The 17,914-nt window shown below is 44.1% G+C and overlaps 1 protein-coding gene across 2 annotated transcripts in view; it reads right to left on the bottom strand.

The window, feature by feature from the left end:
* Window positions 1–7,786: 7,786 nt before the first annotated feature.
* Window positions 7,787–17,914, bottom strand: part of C8H10orf90 (chromosome 8 C10orf90 homolog) — a 1,136,825-nt gene continuing 1,126,697 nt past the window's right edge. For both annotated transcript variants that reach the window (XM_069611487.1, XM_069611488.1), the window contains exon 9: window positions 7,787–11,953. In XM_069611487.1, coding sequence (XP_069467588.1) covers window positions 11,915–11,953 — 39 coding nt within the window. In that variant the 3' untranslated portion in view covers window positions 7,787–11,914. The remainder of the gene's footprint in view (window positions 11,954–17,914) is intronic.

Raw genomic sequence — 17,914 nt, 5'->3', positions numbered from 1 at the left:
GCGACTGCTAGAATCTGCTGCCCCGAGTAAATCTTGACCCCCAAATTGACTGTTTCTCTGTGCCTCAGTGGGTGAATTATGAGAAACCGCAATCCATTGCGCACCACCCTCCCGGGAAATGATCGTCATTGTCCCTCAATCATGCTGCAACTGATCCGACCGAGACATTGAAGGACTACTGATAAAGGAGGTAGTTTTTGTGACGCAGCTGCCAAGAAATGAAAAAACTCCTCTCTATTTACAAAATCTACAGGAAAATGTGTTGTCCGCCAGTCTCTCTGTTACAGACATAACAGGGAGTACAAACGAGCCTCAAAGCAAGGCTCAAATGACATCGGAAAGCATACGCTCAATGGAATCACGGCTCGGGGAGGTGACAACTCCTCGTGATATCCTGCTGCATGCTAAAAAATCATATGATGGTGAAATCATCGGAGCCCGTTTGGGTTCGGCCTTCACAGTGAAAGAACACAAAGCTGCAACTTCTCCCTTTACAGTGAAAGCCGCAATAGGGAAAAGGGGAGAGGGCCTGGCGTCAAAATCAAGGTGCAAATCTCAGAATATAAGAACATCAAATGGTACTTTAAAGCAAGGGATAGCCAGATACTTGGTCTAACTACAAAGATCACAGAAACTGGCAAATGTATAACAACATACCCAACATTACTGGAAAGACATCCAAGGATGAAGAATGGCTAGACCTATCGGATGCCGACCTGTTGCGAGTATGGATTTGCGGCTCCACTTCCCTTCAAGACAGAACAAAATCTAAATGAAGCATTGAAAGAAGTGCCGATGGGGTGTAACCCTTTTGAGACCAGCAGCCTTATTGGGAGCCAACCAGGAGAAATGACGAAACATTTGAACCCTGCAGATGCCCATTCAGAATAGCCAGCTATATTTAATAATCACAATGAAGATCAAATTGAGACCCCCACCCCATACTAGTGGAAGCCTCAAGTCTAAACATGCATTCAAGGTGAAACTTGGTAGAGGGGGTCCCAACCCCGGAGGAAATAATACACTGGCAGCTCGCCTTGTGAAGGAGATGGCAAACCTGACTCTACAACTAAGTATGACCACAGCCCACAAAAAAGGAGAAGGGCAATTGCAGACGTAGGAACTGACACAGGATCTAGCCGCCTTTTCCTCAAAAAGAATTGGAAAAGTGGCAGGGATTCCAATGTCACCACAAAGCCTAAGTCACAATCGCATAGTCAAGCAGGACGGCTACTAAGGGAGACCAATGTTGTGACACTCCTTAGGAAAAAAGAGCCTCAACGACTATGCCCATTAAGCTTGAGTGAAGAGCTGAGTGAAGACTTAGACTCGGAAACAACTTGGAACCTGTCAAACATCAAATAACCAGAGACACAGGAGAGTGAATTACAAACATCTGTGAGAAATATTGTCCAGAAAATGCCCTGGAGAAAGATAGATGGGACATACAAACCGCTTAACTCCAGGCCGCTATCGGATCAATGGTCTCGATCACCCTAGCCCCGTTTTTAAAGTTGTATGAAAACTTGAACGACAATTATAAAGACCAGTCGACCCTTCAAGCATTAATGCATTCAAATGTATCTTTATTGAATCTCATATCGAAACTGCAAGAGAAAAAAGAACAAAGGAAAAAGAGACAGAAGGGCTGATGTTCAAAACATTTACCGACTTAATCGGAGAAGCAAGAGAAGACAAAAAGCCTTTCTGGAATGTTTAGGAGATATCATCAGATTAATGAAAAAGGATGGTAATACTGGGAGCAGAGCACGGGATCCCAAACAAGTGGAGGTAGACTTGACATCAAGCCCATCCAGAGGGGCCCCCTTCCACACCTTATCACCGGCTGCGGGTGGACTGGATGTTCAGGCCTCCTTAGAAATCTTGGGTGACCCTCAAGTCTATAGTGATTCTGGCCCTTCTGCAGAATTTAGGCCGATTCGGACACAGGTTCAAACTCATCCTATGCAAAGTTTCTCTACGACTCTACCTAGCTGCAGCGCAGAGAGAATATCTGTGGCGGGGGCAGGCTTGTCTGAGGAACCAGCTGGAAACACAAAGACGAACATAGATCATTTTCCCATTTTCAGCATGGAATTCAAAACCAGACCAAATGCCCAATGAAAACAAAAGGAAAGACATCATCCGATACACACAAAAAAATGAAAAATACACCAATGATAAAAACAACAAGGGGTGGTGGCTCGAGGATTTTCATCAGAAACTTAAGATCCATCTCAATAAAACCAACCACTCAACAAATTTAAAGGAACGTCAATGTCTAAAAGCCTCTAAAGCAACGACTTCGAACCTGGAATTACCCAGAAAGGTAATCAGGGCATGGCCTATTAAGGAAGAGAGGGTAGGTGTGGAAAATGCAGAAGATCCCTTGCTGCAATTGTCAACATATGAGGGTTACAAGTCAGAAGATTCTGGGGAGGAAGCCTTTTCAGAGGGAAATTAAAGCCAGGGTGGCCCAAGAGAACAAGAGCCGGAGCACTTATTTCACAGTTTGAAACTTTAGAGGAAAGGCGAGCTAAAGCACCAACAAAGAGAACATCTGCAGAGAAATGGTCATGCATGTTAGACAGAATGAATGAACAGTCCCGCATGGACAGACACTCTTGTGACCAGGGAAGAGGCCACCGAAATAACACTGGGCCACCCAAGTGCCATACCTCTATGCCTGGACCATCAAAGAAACAAAGCAGTGCACAAGACAGCCATATGGTGATCTTGGAGAGGGTTTTGAAGGCAGAGGATAGCTTCATTATGAACTTGCACAATGTAATGAGCCTACTGCTTCATGTGCATCAATTCCGAGTAATTGAATCTAAAGACATGAAAATAGTGGACTTCCCAAGCCAGCTCTAAAAAGATTGCATGTGTTTGCACGTGATTTCACCTGCTATATCAGCAATTATGGTGAAACCAAACGATCATCTGCAAAGCCTGGGCTTCGCCTTGAAAGAATGTAAAGCATCAACGGCTCGATGGCCGGAAACCTCTCCAAGTCATCTAAGGGAGAGGCCCAGAGACAGGATAAGATGATACTACTAGGAAACTCAGGGGACCATAAAACCAGGAAGAGAGAAGCAAGTGGTGCTCCATGGCCCGGACTCAGTGAGGATCACCGTAAGGGGGAAAAATTAAGAATCTGCTCTTGGAACCCGATCCGGGAGCACGGATAATGCAGCAGGGCCAGATAAGGCCCAGACATGGTATTTGTTAGCTAGAGCCTTAGCTCCTGTCCCCAGAAAATAGCATTAGATCAAGAAAGGACAATGTAGGCTGCAGATTGGATCCTGGAAGACTAGAGGATTCACCGATCTCACTCAATCTTTTGACCCAAGAATGACAAAACTGGACATCAGATACCTGCAAGAATCCTGGCTCAGGGGGACCCCTGCATTGGAAGGTTTAACAGGATATCTAAATAAGGTGATAAAAGGGATATGGAGAAGACCATGTTCGGGTCTATTGACATTTATCAACAACAAATCAATGGGGAAGTACTACAAGTCACACACCCTAAACCTTTTATTCAAATAGTAACTCTCAATCAACTAGACTCCCCCTACTGATAAATCTAGTCTTATTTAACCTGTGCTGGAATCCTAATGCCAAGGCGGCTGAAAACTTCATCAAATGTGTAATGGGCTGGATAGACCGGTTACAAACTCAACTAGATGACCTGTGGATAATCATATGCAGGAGCAACAACTTGGCACTCGGGGTCAGCAAGGACGATGCTGGACTGCTTCTTTGAAGCAGGTTCTATCTTCCCACAAGTAACATCCTTGAGAGTGATACATACGACACAAAGTGTCCATAACATGTAGGTGTTATCCTGTGTGGGACTGCCAGTGGTGGGAAGAACTAGAAGGAAAACCAAACTGTGTAACACAAAAACAACAGTGGAACCTGGCAGAAACGGACTCCGAATTCACCCTGAGACAGTGCCCCAGGTCACAGAAAGATTACGAGGCTGGCAAACGATGGTACCAGAGGGGGTTGAGTATGAATACAGCTTAGCCATCTCTAGGGAGGAATCAATCAAACAAACAAAAACAGCGTTAAGTCAAAGCATGTACCGAATGTAAACATTGCAGAACAAAAACACCTGCTGTTACGGGATTTGAGGAGTCTAAAAGCCCTCACAATGGTATTCAGTGGCTTAGCAGTGAAAAAGAGGAAACCGAAATACAGAAACTTGATCCTATCGTACAGAACCATCCTCTACCAAGTTGATGCTGATCACATGATGCAAGCCGTGAACATGAAGAATTCAAGACATTTATTGCAACTTCTAAATGGCAGGGAATCAGACAACGCCTTGCTACAACTTAACCCAATACATGAAAATGGGTGGGCCGAACATTTAAAAAACTTTTTGGCCAGAAGACAGAAGAAACAATGGTACCGCTTAGTGAATATGCCGATCCATGGTTAATCAACTTCAAAAGAGATGAAATCCGAAGGATTATAGCAAAGGCAAGTAACTCCCGATCCCCTGGTGGGGACGTCATGACGTCATGCTAAAAGAGGCCTTAGAGGCTTGGACAGATCTTTGTATGGTCCTATTGAAAAGGATAGCTGAGTGTGGAAGAGTCCCAGTCTCCTAGAAACGAGTGGTGGTGGTCCCGGTCTATAAGAAGAGAGAAAGGGCAAACCCAAAGAATTACCGGCCAATTGCCCTTCTCAGTGTACTTGCGAAAATCTTCACTGTGGTTTTGTTAAGGTGCCTGAAAGAATGGCTGAAGATATCACGGGCTTACAACCCCAGGTTTTGTCAAGAATGTAGGCTGCAGCCTTAATCTCTTGCTCATCAGCCTACTTAAGATTAAAACATTGAAAGAGAAAAAAAGCCTCTACATAGCATGCACAGATATGGAGTCTGCATTTGACTGTATCAACAGAGAACAGCAATGGATCAAACTCAGAAGGTCGTTCTAACCTTGACCTAGGCTGCACAAGCCAACCTGGGACTGCCATGGGAAACCTGGGAGAGATTAGAGAGAAGATTCTGGAAAAGAATCCTAAGATTACCAAGATCGATCCCTATGGCGATCATCAAATATGAATTAGATCTATTATCATTACATGTGAGAATTGTCTGGAAAGTGTTAATGACTTTTGTAAACTGAATACTCCAGAGTGCCCACCACAATTGGACATTATAAGGATGAAAGCAACTGGCATGACTGACTGACCTTTAAACCAATGGCGAGTAAAGTTCTTAGGAACACTATTACATCTTGGCTTGTCGGTCGACACCCTATGCCGAAATCCCCTACTGGTGAAGAGTGCTCTGTGGGCGGTGGACTGGAATGAAACTGAAACCAAAAGAGTATCATCCAAGACTCACACCCTATCAAAACTGCTTACTGGTTTGCCCAACATTACCCCTCATTATCTGAGGAAATTTCTGAATGCCAGATACAGGGACCTGTTTCTGAGATTCAGACTGAACATTCTACATACGAAAGTAACACTACATAGATATGGTAGAAGAGCGGAAAATCATAGATGCTGCTTATGTAACGCTGAAATGGAATCACTAAAACATTTGATCCTCTTCTGCCTGAAATTGAGAACAGAGAACACTTTTTTTGTACGAACGTATGAAACTTAGATTCGGAACAGATGCAGACGCCTGGTGGGAGGCCCTCTATGGGGGAGGGGACAATGTGGGCCTCACGCAGTGTCTGGTGAAGATCCTGGCGTCGATTTTGGAGAAGAAGCTCACAGAAATTACGTAGCCCAACATTTTATTTTTACTAGGTTGTACTTGATGTATACTCCATAGATAGGGGTGTAAAGACTATCGAGTCAATCGAGGAAGCAACGTCTTCCCTTTACACATGTAAGTGTTCTCTTTGTAATTGGAATGTAAGGAATAGCGAAAGTTTGTAATAAACTAAATAGTTAATAAGAAATAAAAATATAAATAAAAAAGAACACTGAGATTAATAGCCATTCTGACCACTTTTATTTTAATAAATACCCTTAGAGTTTCTTCAAGAGTCAGTGTGATTTTTTGTGATGGGACCAACCTGTCACAGCATCTGTAAAGCAAACATGATAAGGTTTGTTAGATGGCTAGACTGTACTGCATTGCTGCAGCCAGTCTGGTTGTATTTTCTGATAGTCCAGAGGGTGCTCCGACTCCTCAATGCTTGTGCAGGAACCAGAAAGCTCCCTGCTTCCTGTAGAGTGGGAGCAGGAGAGCCAGTGTGCGATCCTGTCCTCTTGATGTCAGCAGAGCAAATTCTGGAGCAGGGCTGCAAGTGAGGAAAAAAGTGAGTGGCTGCAAGTGTAGAAATAAGTGTATGTTTGGGTGCACTTATGAATGAAAGAGTGTATGTGGTACAGATGCACATGTGGATGAGAGAGTGTAAGTTATGGGTGTGTGAGTGAAAGAGTTCTGAATGCTGTGAATGCTAGGAATGCTGAACGAATGTGTGAGGTTGGTTGTGTGAGTCCTGATGAGTGGGCCATTGATTTGAGGGTTTGATGTGGTGTGGGGTGCATGTTTTACTGGGCATTATGGTTAAAGCAAACACGCTAAGTGTCAATACATGTCTAGAATGGCCTGTATTGCTGCAGCCAGTCTGGATATAAATACTGGATATAAATACTGCTTAAGGCATGGCATTATTTTACTTGGCACCAATGCTAAAGCAGACATGATAAGTGTTGTTACATTGCAAGACTGGACGGTATTGCTTCATCCAGTCTGGTTCCATTTTCTGCTTCTGGCATTTATTTTACTGCGCTTCAAGGTTAAAGTAAACAGTGTAACTGTTGTTATGTTGCCTGCAGCTAGTCTGTTGATGATTTCTTTCTATGCCATCACATTTTTTGCTAGACATCAAAGTTTATCCAAACGTGGCTGGACTGGCTTATAGTGGGGCACGTAGACGGGGTATATTTTCTAACTGCAGCATGGCATTTATTTCTGGCAAAGCCAACTGGAAAATGTTATGTGTTGTTATGTGGTAATTACAGCATGTATTAACATGACAATGTTTTTTTATTCAGGCATATATTGTGGGCAAACATATCATGAAAATAGGTTGGAAAATGCTTTGTGTGCTGTCAGTGACTTACATCTATTGGATTATTTCATGTGTTCCCTGACAAAACCAAATTTAAACTCTCTGGGCCTCATTATACGTATGGCGGTAAGGCAACAACAGTGCCGGTAGCGCTACTGGCACCGTTGCTCCCGTATCGCCATACTACGAGCTGTGCTCGCGGGTGCCTGTCAGCCCGCCAGGTCTGACCTGACGGGCAGTGCAGCACCTGCGAGCATAGCAAGTCGGATGCACCGGCACCGTTGTAAACGGTGCTGTTTCAGCCGACGTCCCTATTCTCATTGAGCTCATGGAGCCCCATGGGGCTCAAATGGGAATGGGGACGTACCGGGCCCGGCACCCACGAAAGGGCAATTACCGGGTCCAGCTGGGCCAGAATAACCCGTTAATTGCCCTTTCGCGAGTGCCGGACCCGGATGCCAGATTGGAGGTAGCCTTGCTGGCTTTACCGTCAAGGCTACCTCCAACCTCGTAATGAGGCCCTCTGACTTTTAAGCCAATTATTCACAGAAAGTGTGCTCTAAAATGCCCCATTTTAACTTATTGTTTGAAAAATATTCTGTGGGGAAGAACCCAAACACCTCTTGGTTGGTTCGGGCTCACTCGCTCAGCTCTGTCGCTTACACGTTTTCATGGGATAGAGTTACGCCCCTCCAATTAAATAATACACCAGCCACCACTATAAATAATTTAACTCTATAGATATATTTTTAATACTTTTACCATTTCATTTGCACATGTTTGTTATTACATTTATTCCTCTCCCCCAACATCTGAAAATATATTTTTAAAAATTACATTTATTTTCCTGCTTCATGGATCATTTCTTTTTAAAGTAGAGGGGAAGCAGAATGAACACATTTTTCTAATGTGAATTTGATATGTCAGGATCGAAAGACATAAAGCAAGTAATCATCAAAATGCAATGCGTGGTAGAGCAGAATGTGACAGGTAGAAATCAGAACACTTCAGCTCAGAAAGAACACTGCAATTCATGGAGGCATATTTGTATCTTTAACATAATACCTTGAACATCATTGGTAACTTGATGATACTTAATGTATTTTTCAACTTCATATTGTGCACAATTATTTCTATGTCTTTAAGTAAACACATAGTTGCAAGCATTATTTTATTATAAAACGGTTAAGATACACAGCTTTAAGAAACTTTGCCCCTCCGTCCGTAAAAAGGAAACATTAATTCTTGGTTCGGTTTTACTTCTTTAATGGTTGCCTTGGTTGGATTAAGATCTTTTCAAGATCTCAATGTTCTTCCTCAATTCATCCCAGGGGAAATGCACGCAGTCTATCAGGTGGCTGAAAATGCAGTGAACATCTGACAGTATATAGCACATGTTTTCCCAGCCACCCGAGGCCCTTCCCCGGGTGCCATGATATCTTTAGGTGCCTGCCCTTGGCCGCTGTTCCCACCCCAGCCATGCTCGAGCTCCAACCTCTCCCCTCCTCACACATCATCCCCCACCCTACCTATCTGTTGGTGTTCCCGTCTCTGTCTCCACAACTTCTTCCTGTCTCTCCCCACAGCAACAGAAATGGAAAATGGACTCAGCCCCTTTTTATTAGAGTGGCGGACATCTTTTTTTGTTTTCTCTGGTGATTGGGCTAGCACAATATGCATGGAGCCTACCTCCATAGAATAAACAGGCACAACTGTTCTCACCCCGAAAGGGACCCCAGGGTGTGAATAGCTATCACCCCTTTGTCACGGTTGTGTACATGGCAAGTAACGGCCCTGCAGAGTGCCTCGCATCTCTCGTGACTGGATATGCTCAGGCTTGTGGGCCATTACCAGTAATTTTTGCCCCTCAGCCCCCAACACCAGGATGCTTGCTACAATACATACTTAGTAGTGTAATTAAACGAGGTGCCAGCCAGTGTTCTGAATGTAGCCTCTCTCTGGTTACAGTTTTTGAAAATGAGCTTCCTAACAAAAGTTCTTCATTGAGGCCCACTGCAATGTGTGAATTGTGAGCTTTCTATCTAAATGCATTGATCGAACATGTTCTCCAAATGAAATCAGAGTAATTTGTAAATAATATATTTCAACCGTGGCAATCACATTTCTGATACTCTTTATAATGTGTCTCGTTCATGTTCATTGTTTCCCCCGAAGCGTCGGCAATGCTTATTTTCATTGATCATGAACGCTTTCAATATCCCTTTTGAAATATGTTCTGTTATCAGTTCTGCTTCCAATGAGCAATAAATGAATGCCTACCACTGCCTTAGAAAATTTTGTTTATAGAGGTAAAGGACAAGTAGCGGAATTATATCTGACCAAGAGGGCTATAAGGCTAAAAGACCAGTAAGGACTATGGGGGTCATTACTGAAATCCAGCAGGTTACCACCAAAACGGAATTAGCATTCCCGCTGCCTGATATTATAGGTAGTTCCCAATTCCATGGAGTCCAACAGGACTCCATGGGGGGAAGCACCTGAATTTCCAGCACTGATATTACTGGTGCCGGTAATTCTGCCATTTTTTGCTGGTGGGGGCCTTAGTTACCACCAGCTCTTGGCTGTAGGTAAATCAGGTGACCCCCACTGGCAAACCTGTAGTTTGGTGGGGCAGTAAAAGTGACAGCAACGGATTTACCAGAATTTTTACTGGCAATTTAACCTCTCCGCCAAACTTGTAATGACCCCTTGTGAGTGCAAAATATTCTAGAAGCAAATAATAATCCGCAAGACACAAGTGGCCAACATCCCTGTGTCTCTGGGACGCATATCCAGATTCCCGGTCACAGACGTTAGTGTATGTGATTGACCACATTTATCCTGTATGCTGGTATGTTCTGCCCATGGTTAATAGTATACTTAGAAAGTAGAGGCCTCTGCTGGATGGCAGACAGCCAACTCTGCCCTTGGAATGATCGCATTCCCTGCATCTGCTTCACCTGTACAAATCTGATGAGGGAAGAAGACGATGCAGGTACGCAGGTAAGGAGGACAATCGAAGAGCAACTGAATGTCCAGGTAGTGAGAAGGTTAATGCCTGGTGTTTATTCTTTGGGCCTCATTAGGAGTTCGGAGGCAGCCATGCTTTTAAAAAGGCATAGCTGCCTCCAAACTCGGGTCCGTGTTCCCCGAATGGGGAAATACCGGGCCATTCCAACCTTGGAGGGCCCGGTATTTCCCCATCCCGGACCCGAACCATCCCCATTTCCATTCGAGCCCCCATAGGGCTCAATGGGACTGGGGAGGGAGCTAACAACGCTGTTGTTAGCTCCCTGGTCCCCTTTGCAGAACCCGCAAAGGACGTCTGGTCTGACCAGACGTCCAGAGCGGGTCCCGCGAGGGAACCTCGTAATAGGGCGGTATGGGTTTAACGGCGCCGGCACCTTTAACTGCACCGTTAAACCCATACCACCAGGGTCCTAATGAGGCCCATTGTCTTTGATGGTTTTATGAACGTTCTATTGGCTGGGGCCTTTAACCAGGACAGTAGGTCGTTATCACCCAATATGGGCGGTGAGGGCCAGTGATTTGTGTGAAAACATTGGCATTTTTTTTCACGCAAATAATAAAAAATTACCCAGATGATGTCTGCCTTGAAAATAGAGCACAGGGCTCTGTGCAGAGTTCCACTTCTATGTTCATTCTGTGTGAGCGTTGGTGCCTGCAAAGAGGAGCAGGGAGCCGTAGTGGATGAAGACAGTGAAAGCCAGTGTCATTCCAGCCAAAGATTCAGTTCAGGAGGGGGCATTTGATGGAAAGGTCAGATGATAGCATAGTTGGGTGCAGGGGGTAAGGGAGTGAGACAAGGACCCGTGGAAGAAGATTAGATGCAAGACATGGCTGCCAGGCGAAAGAGGACTGGTGTGATCAGCTGTCAGTTTGGTAAGCTTTGACTGATTTGTAAAACCTGGGTTCTGAGCAACCTGGTTGGATGCCATATCCACACAGGGGTTTAATGTAGCTTTCATGCCCTGGTTGGGGGGCGTACATGCCGTTTAATGTCCCGCTAGCCTGAGCTTTAGTAGGCCCAAAGCGAAGCAAGGAGGCAACAGTGAGCACTCCATGTTGCCTCTCCACGTTAGAAAAAAGAAAGGAAAATCGTAGCACCACCCAGTGAAGGGCTTCGGGTGGCTGGAACAGCGGGTGTGGACTGTGTATTCTCGTCCACTCTTCCAGCCATCTGATTGGCTGAGCACCCTTCCCCAGGTGCGAATGAAAAATATGGAACCTTAAATGATCAAGTAAATGAACATAGTTCTCATGTTCAATTACCTCTGGCATTGAGTGGGGATCTATTGCCCAATGGATGTGTTATGCTACTTTGAATATATATGGACATTGAGAAAAGGGATGCCCTTTTAGTAGTCAGAAGAAGCAAATGTTGGCACAGTTAAAGGACAGCATAAAGTTGCACATGCAGCTGCTTGCCATACATACCACACACAGAAAGCAGATGGTGCAAGGGAAAGGTGCAAAGGCAAGTCAAACAACAGCCAACATATGCTGCTTATAGCAGCATCACTAACTAAAAAATACCTGTAGTCAGTGAAAGGGAACATGTATATTACCTTCATTGTCCAAATGCTTTTCGTAAAGGTTATAATCCAATTTTTCTTCACAAAAGAGTTATTCTTTCACCCTTTTCCGTAATGCAAAGTCAAAAAATATTAATGCAAATGTTACAGGATACTTTAAAAAAGCACATGTGCTTTGGGAACGATTAATTCAACATGAATAGTGTTAAGATTGTGACAGAAAATGTATCTCGATAGCAAAAGCCACAACAACGTGGGAATCTTCATTAGACATCTGGTAAACGTGTAATTTCTTCGTCAGTCCATGTTTCGATGAAGTACTCGGTTCAGCAGTTTCTAGGAAACGAGAAGAATATGAAATGAGGAGCCGGAAAGAACATCCAGTATTTACAAACCTGTGCATAATTGTGAACATCACATGTAAACACATTCAAAACGACAATGATCCCACAAAGTATGTCGAAAATGACCGAAATGCCTGCATGCCGCACACTAAAACAGAGACATGTGCGCACATTGCCTAACAACATTATTTTTTAAAGAAATGTCATAAGCGAATGTTACTGGAGTTTTTCTGGAACTAGGATCAGAGGCGAGTGATTTCTGGGTACTAAACTGCTTTCCCTGAAATGCATCATGCAGTAGGAGTTCCCCGCCCTTAAGCCTTCACTACCGCTAGGGCTTCAAAACCATTGCTGAAATTCCTTACATTTCTGAAACACTGCATGCAGTAAGAATACGAGTGCATGCTGTGTTTCTGAAATACTCCATGTTCGTGTATCGCAAAGTAAAATGCTGCTCCTCGGTGACCAAACGCAAAGAATGATCATTAATGAGCCTTGTAGACATTGCTCAACCCCAACGCTGTATCAGTTGGGACTCATTATGAGGTGGGAGGTAAGGGATTACCAGCACCGGTAAGGGCACTGTGCCGGTAATCCCTTACCTCTCTACTACGAGTTCCCTTTGCGGGTCCTTCCTTAACGCCTGGTTTTTCCAGGAGTTAAGGACGGGACCCGCAAAGGGACTCTAGAGCTAATAACGGTACCGCAATTTGCGGTACCGTTATTAGCGCCTTCCCCATTCCCATTGAGCCCTATGGGGGCTCAATGGGAATGGGGAATGGCCCTGGTGAATGGGGAATTACCTGTCCCTCCGACCTCGGAATGGACCGGTAATTGCTCCATTCACCAGGACGGAGTCGGAAGGGTTTTGGAGTCAACCATGGAGCTACCTCCAACCTTGTAATGAGGCCCATAGTCTCATACTTGTTGTTACACCCCTGCATCTTATTAACATGCAATTAAAGTGGGTACTCTAGCACATCTCTTCACTGGAGTCACTGGACAGAACCTCTTGCGAGGTTGGGTGACAAAAAAAAATGGTAGCTGCCACATTTGGGTGGAAGTACAATAATGGGGACATTTTAGGAGGTATTCAACACCTAATTCGCAGTCTTCCGGTGTTAGATGCGTGCAGAATGATTTAAAATACATCAAGAGATAAATACCCCAAACACATAATTCACATAGTCTGTAAACAACAGATGATATTTGAAAGGCCTGCTGAGCTTTGAGATACCACTATTACGAGGGCTCTTCTGTGTTCAGAGGGTAGGGTCCCCTTCCCAAAAGTAGGAAGTTAATTCTTTTATTTTTTATTAGTGATATAGTTCACAAGGAACTTTTCACAAAAAACAGCATCTTTATATTATGACACACACAAGATTACTTATAAAAATAGGAAGTACATGTTATCAATTCATGAACACATCACATGTTTAAACAGTTATTAAACATATCAGTATACGCAGCAAGCTTTAAACATGATTACAGGTTAAAATACGTTTAAGTCTCCTTTATTTTGAAATGACGGTTCCAATCATGGGAACAGTTCCTTTAAAGCAGCAAGTAGAGCAGCAAGTCTCCATCCATTTGATTTGTGAATGACACTATTAAATTGCTAAACTAAGCCTTCTAATAGGAATGTATGGTCCTGAATTAGGTTGTTAAAATGTAAAATAGATAGCTTAAAGCGTGACATTCCACCAATATATAATAAAGTGTTTGTATAATGTCTTCTTCTTTACAATATTAACAACAACTCAAAATAGGCTCCAACTCCTCTCTCTCTTCAATGATTTCTTAAGTGGGGAACAGATTTAAGCAGTTTATCCTTGCGTGTTGCGTGTTCTGCCTAAAGATAGCAGCGGCTGAACAGCCAGTATCCACTTTCCCAAGGGGAGCAACGTGGATGAGAATGCAGGGTAAAACAGCATTACTTTGGTGAAAGGATATTCATGAACATAGACTTTATGTTGTGTTAAAGCTCATTTAAAGGTGTTGGGTAGAATACGAGTAAGCTATGCAGGTGTAGAACGTCTCCAAGGTCATTACACTACTTGTTGACATCACTTGGAATGTCAAACGTTTACTGGGTTCTTTATACAAAGTTCGCCAGTTCATACCACAGGGCTATTTTATGACTTGTCTGGCTTACCTAGGATTTAGCGTTCCATATGAATCAATTGGAGGGATAGATCAGATTTTGGCTGGTTGAGCAGGATACTGTTTCTGATTCTATAGTGTCCCCCAATGTTAAATAACACGAATTGACTTTGCTTTGCAAACCATTGTCTTCCTTTCCAAAGTCAGTCCTCACAAGCTGGTATCTACACCTGTGTCCAGCTACAGGCTGTCAACATTCACTTCCTCAAAAGGTGAGAGATCGATGTCAGCGGTTCTAGATCTGGTGTTCTAGCAATAGCTCTTGTAATGAAGAGGATCTTCAAGCAAGAAGGACTGCTGATGGAACATCGGTGATGCTGCTCTGCCAAAGATAATGGGAATTCCTGGAGCTATGGCACATTGCAACTATCTGGTTCAGTACATGGAGAGGTCCATGGTGTCCAGAAGAGTCAATTCATCTTATCAGATACACTTTTGGGAATTCTAATGTTATTTTAGTGGTTTTCACATATTGTAACTTGAATTTTAGCTTTAGCTTAAACCCACAGGTCTCTGACTCTGTTGATTATATGCACCTTAGATGTCCGCAGCTTGTGCCTCGTCATGTCATGTTCTAAACTAGAGCTATGCAGCAAGACTTTCAAAGGAACAGTGAATGCTTAATTCTTGTGACTCAAAGATTTCTGGCTAATCAACATAAGGGATTCCCAGCTTCATGACTTTTTGATTTAAGTCTGGTATTCACAGATACCGGGACGATATTTGCCATTAGAACGGTTCTTGGAGCAGAGTTTCCCCGTGATTCCTCTTTGGCTATGAATCTTCTTCTCTTCAGAATGTGTCCCCATTTAAAACAAGGTACTGGTACTTTTGCTGATTGGGAGCAGATGGAGACTCAGCTCACAATCCCAGGGTTGTATTCATGCAATGTGTTCTTGGACAACCAATAATTGGGAGGCTGACACATTTTACTGTATTATGTTTCTTCCTGGGCTTTCTCTACAGGTGTGAATTCAGAACTGATTCAAGACACCCGTCACAAACAGGCTCCTTCAGGTTCTGGCAATTGTTGCCCTCATTCTCTGAGGCAGACAGGCAGGCAGACTCCATGGACATGTATGGCAAAGGCTGTATCCCACTCGCACTTTTTTATGAACAATCAGCCTTGTTATGAGTCGACCATGCCGGTATTAAGTGCTGGTATACATATAAACGTATATCAGCACTCTACCAGACCGGCCGACTAAAGGTTCGCCGGTGGGACTCCTGTGTTACCTCCAGATAAAAGGCAGGCGCATTACCGGCAAAATATATTGTCATTACTAGCACCGGTATTGCCAGTGCCAGTAATGACAGCAAATCCCCCCATGTAGCCCTTAGGGATTCCATGAATGGGGAATTGCAACGTCACTCCGGCACTCGTAATCCAGCAGCAATACCGCTGGACCGAGTGCCAGAAATGGTAATAGCATTTGCTGGTATCCTGGCGGGTTTACAGCTAGCATACTGGCAGGGTCGTAATGAGGCATTTGATTTACACCGTTTTCACTGGTGGAACAACTACCGGGTACAACAGTCTATACCCCACTGCAACGCAAAGGCTGCCAGCAACCTTTGAAGGGCACACAGCCAGCTGAGTGATGTGAAGAGAACAGGGAAACAGCGTACCTTAGGGCACCCTGACCTGAGGGACTTTGAAATGCTCAGGAATGCACATCATTCTTTGCACCTCAGATAAGGCCTCAGATGAGGACTCATCAGGGGAAAATCAGCTATCAGGGACCTTGGCAAGTACTCACAGCCTCGCTCCTGCGTGCTATGAGCTAACTTTCAATTCCACAACCGGAATACTCATAATTAGACACCAGTTTTCCACTTTTGATCTGCTCAGATGGCGAACACTGTTTTTGGCATTGAGGGCATTTCACCGTTTCCGTAATGAACACCCTATTTTGAGTTTCCATAGAAATGCAAGTTTCCATTGACAATGTGACCAACGCCAGAGACTACTTTCTTCCAGTTCCGTAAACTGCATGCCGGCATAGTGAAGTTACTCCACTGATGTGCAATGCATGACAAGCCTGTGTAATCCCATTCATAAATGTACTATGCTAATCTGAAAGTAAGTTGACTCCATGGGAAAGGTGTTGTTAATAGCCGAGTACGTAGAGATTGTCCTGCTATTTAATGTCCTTTGTAATTTAATATGATGCTATGTGGTTATTTGTACAGTTGTGCATTCGCACAATCTGTACTGATCTTTATTAACTTTTTTACAATGTCACGACTACACTTTTCATTTAACTGGGGGCGCCCGATGAAGCATTTCTTATAAAAACAGCAGCAAATGGTGCTGATTTTCACAAGACTGCAGCCACAATGGGAAGGCGCCACCCTGATGTGGAGGCTGCTTCTCAGCTCGGCACTTCTGTAGGGGTATTATCAAAGGCTTGAAAGGTTCTATCAAAGCTAGTTGAAGAGTAAACACATCGGGCCTGATTCACAGAACGTGTTCCCATGGCGTTGCGCCATTGTAAAACACTTCTATGAATCAGGGCAAACTGTCATAATACATAGCCTCAGCAACTTAAACATAATCAGACCCCAAATGAGAGTAGGCGAGCTAAGGTTCTGGATAGAATTACAGTCATTGCTTTTTTGCAGTCATTTTCGACGTTGGAGGCCTACTGACACGTGGCATGGGTCCCACTTTTGATGAGGAATTTATAGAAGGAAACTAGTATAGCCAATCGTTGATTCAATTTCTCTCTTCAGAGCAATTTTAGTCAAAGTATGAATCTGAAGTCAGTGTGAAACTTTCCTTGCAGGTATGGAATGCCACTGCCAGTCCTGGCAAGATTTTGTGTCATCCCTGGTTGCATAAGTTTGGCAGAAGGCACAGAAGTATGACAACACTGTATTTTCATGCCACCCTATATCTAAACAGCATAGGTCCCACATTGGTACCGCACAATTTAGAGGGTGACCTCTGTGAATGCTGGCGCCAGTCCCCCCGCCGTGCCTCTACTTTGAAGAAAACACATTTATGGAGAGAAAGAAGACTCTTGCTTCCCAAAACAACAGATGATCCTGTGGGCTCAAATGTGATGATGGAACATGTACCATGACTGAATTCCTACTGCTGACCAATAACACCAAACACTGACATCCAGACCTGGCTCTCTGCCATGAACCTCAAGGGCTTCACACCCCAGCTGGCCACCTGTGCCAAGTCCCTTTGGTTCGACATTGGCAGACACTGCACTTTCAAGCAGCACATAGCAAGGAAGACACAAATGGGTTGGTGCCAACTTTCTCTCCTGTGGAAAATCTAGTCCTTCATCCCAGAAAACAACTTCCGATCCGCTGTCCAAGTGTTTGATAGTGACAATACCCCTCTGGAAGGCTTTCCGGCAATTACCCTGGACTCCTGAGATCTGATTTACACATACCAGCATGACTCATCACACGGCTCAGGCTCCAGCTGCATGCTTGCATCATCTTCAAATCCTGTTGCATCATCTAAGGCTGTCCCCCTGAAGTCCCCGAGCTACCTCACTGAGAACTCAGCATCTCCAGAGGCCTGAGATCCATCAGAATTAATAGTAACGTGTGCAGACTTGAACCCTGGCAGCGTAGGAAGGAACCAGAAGACAGGCCTTCTCTATGCCCAAGACGCTGAAACCTTCTCTCCATCAGCATCATTCTCACTCCATTACTTCTACATTTCATGAAAAAGATCAAGACCTTCCTCTTCATGGAATGGCTCCTCCCATGGAAAGTTAAAATCCACTAGCAAAAATGAAAGTGCTTCAAAGCATACCCTCCA

Source organism: Ambystoma mexicanum, chromosome 8 (assembly GCF_040938575.1).
Source record: "Ambystoma mexicanum isolate Mex_15411 chromosome 8, UKY_AmexF1_1, whole genome shotgun sequence".
Taxonomy (NCBI): Eukaryota; Metazoa; Chordata; class Amphibia; order Caudata; family Ambystomatidae; genus Ambystoma; species Ambystoma mexicanum.
Note: the sequence above shows the minus strand (reverse complement) of the source record. Positions and strands in the feature narration are given on the sequence as shown.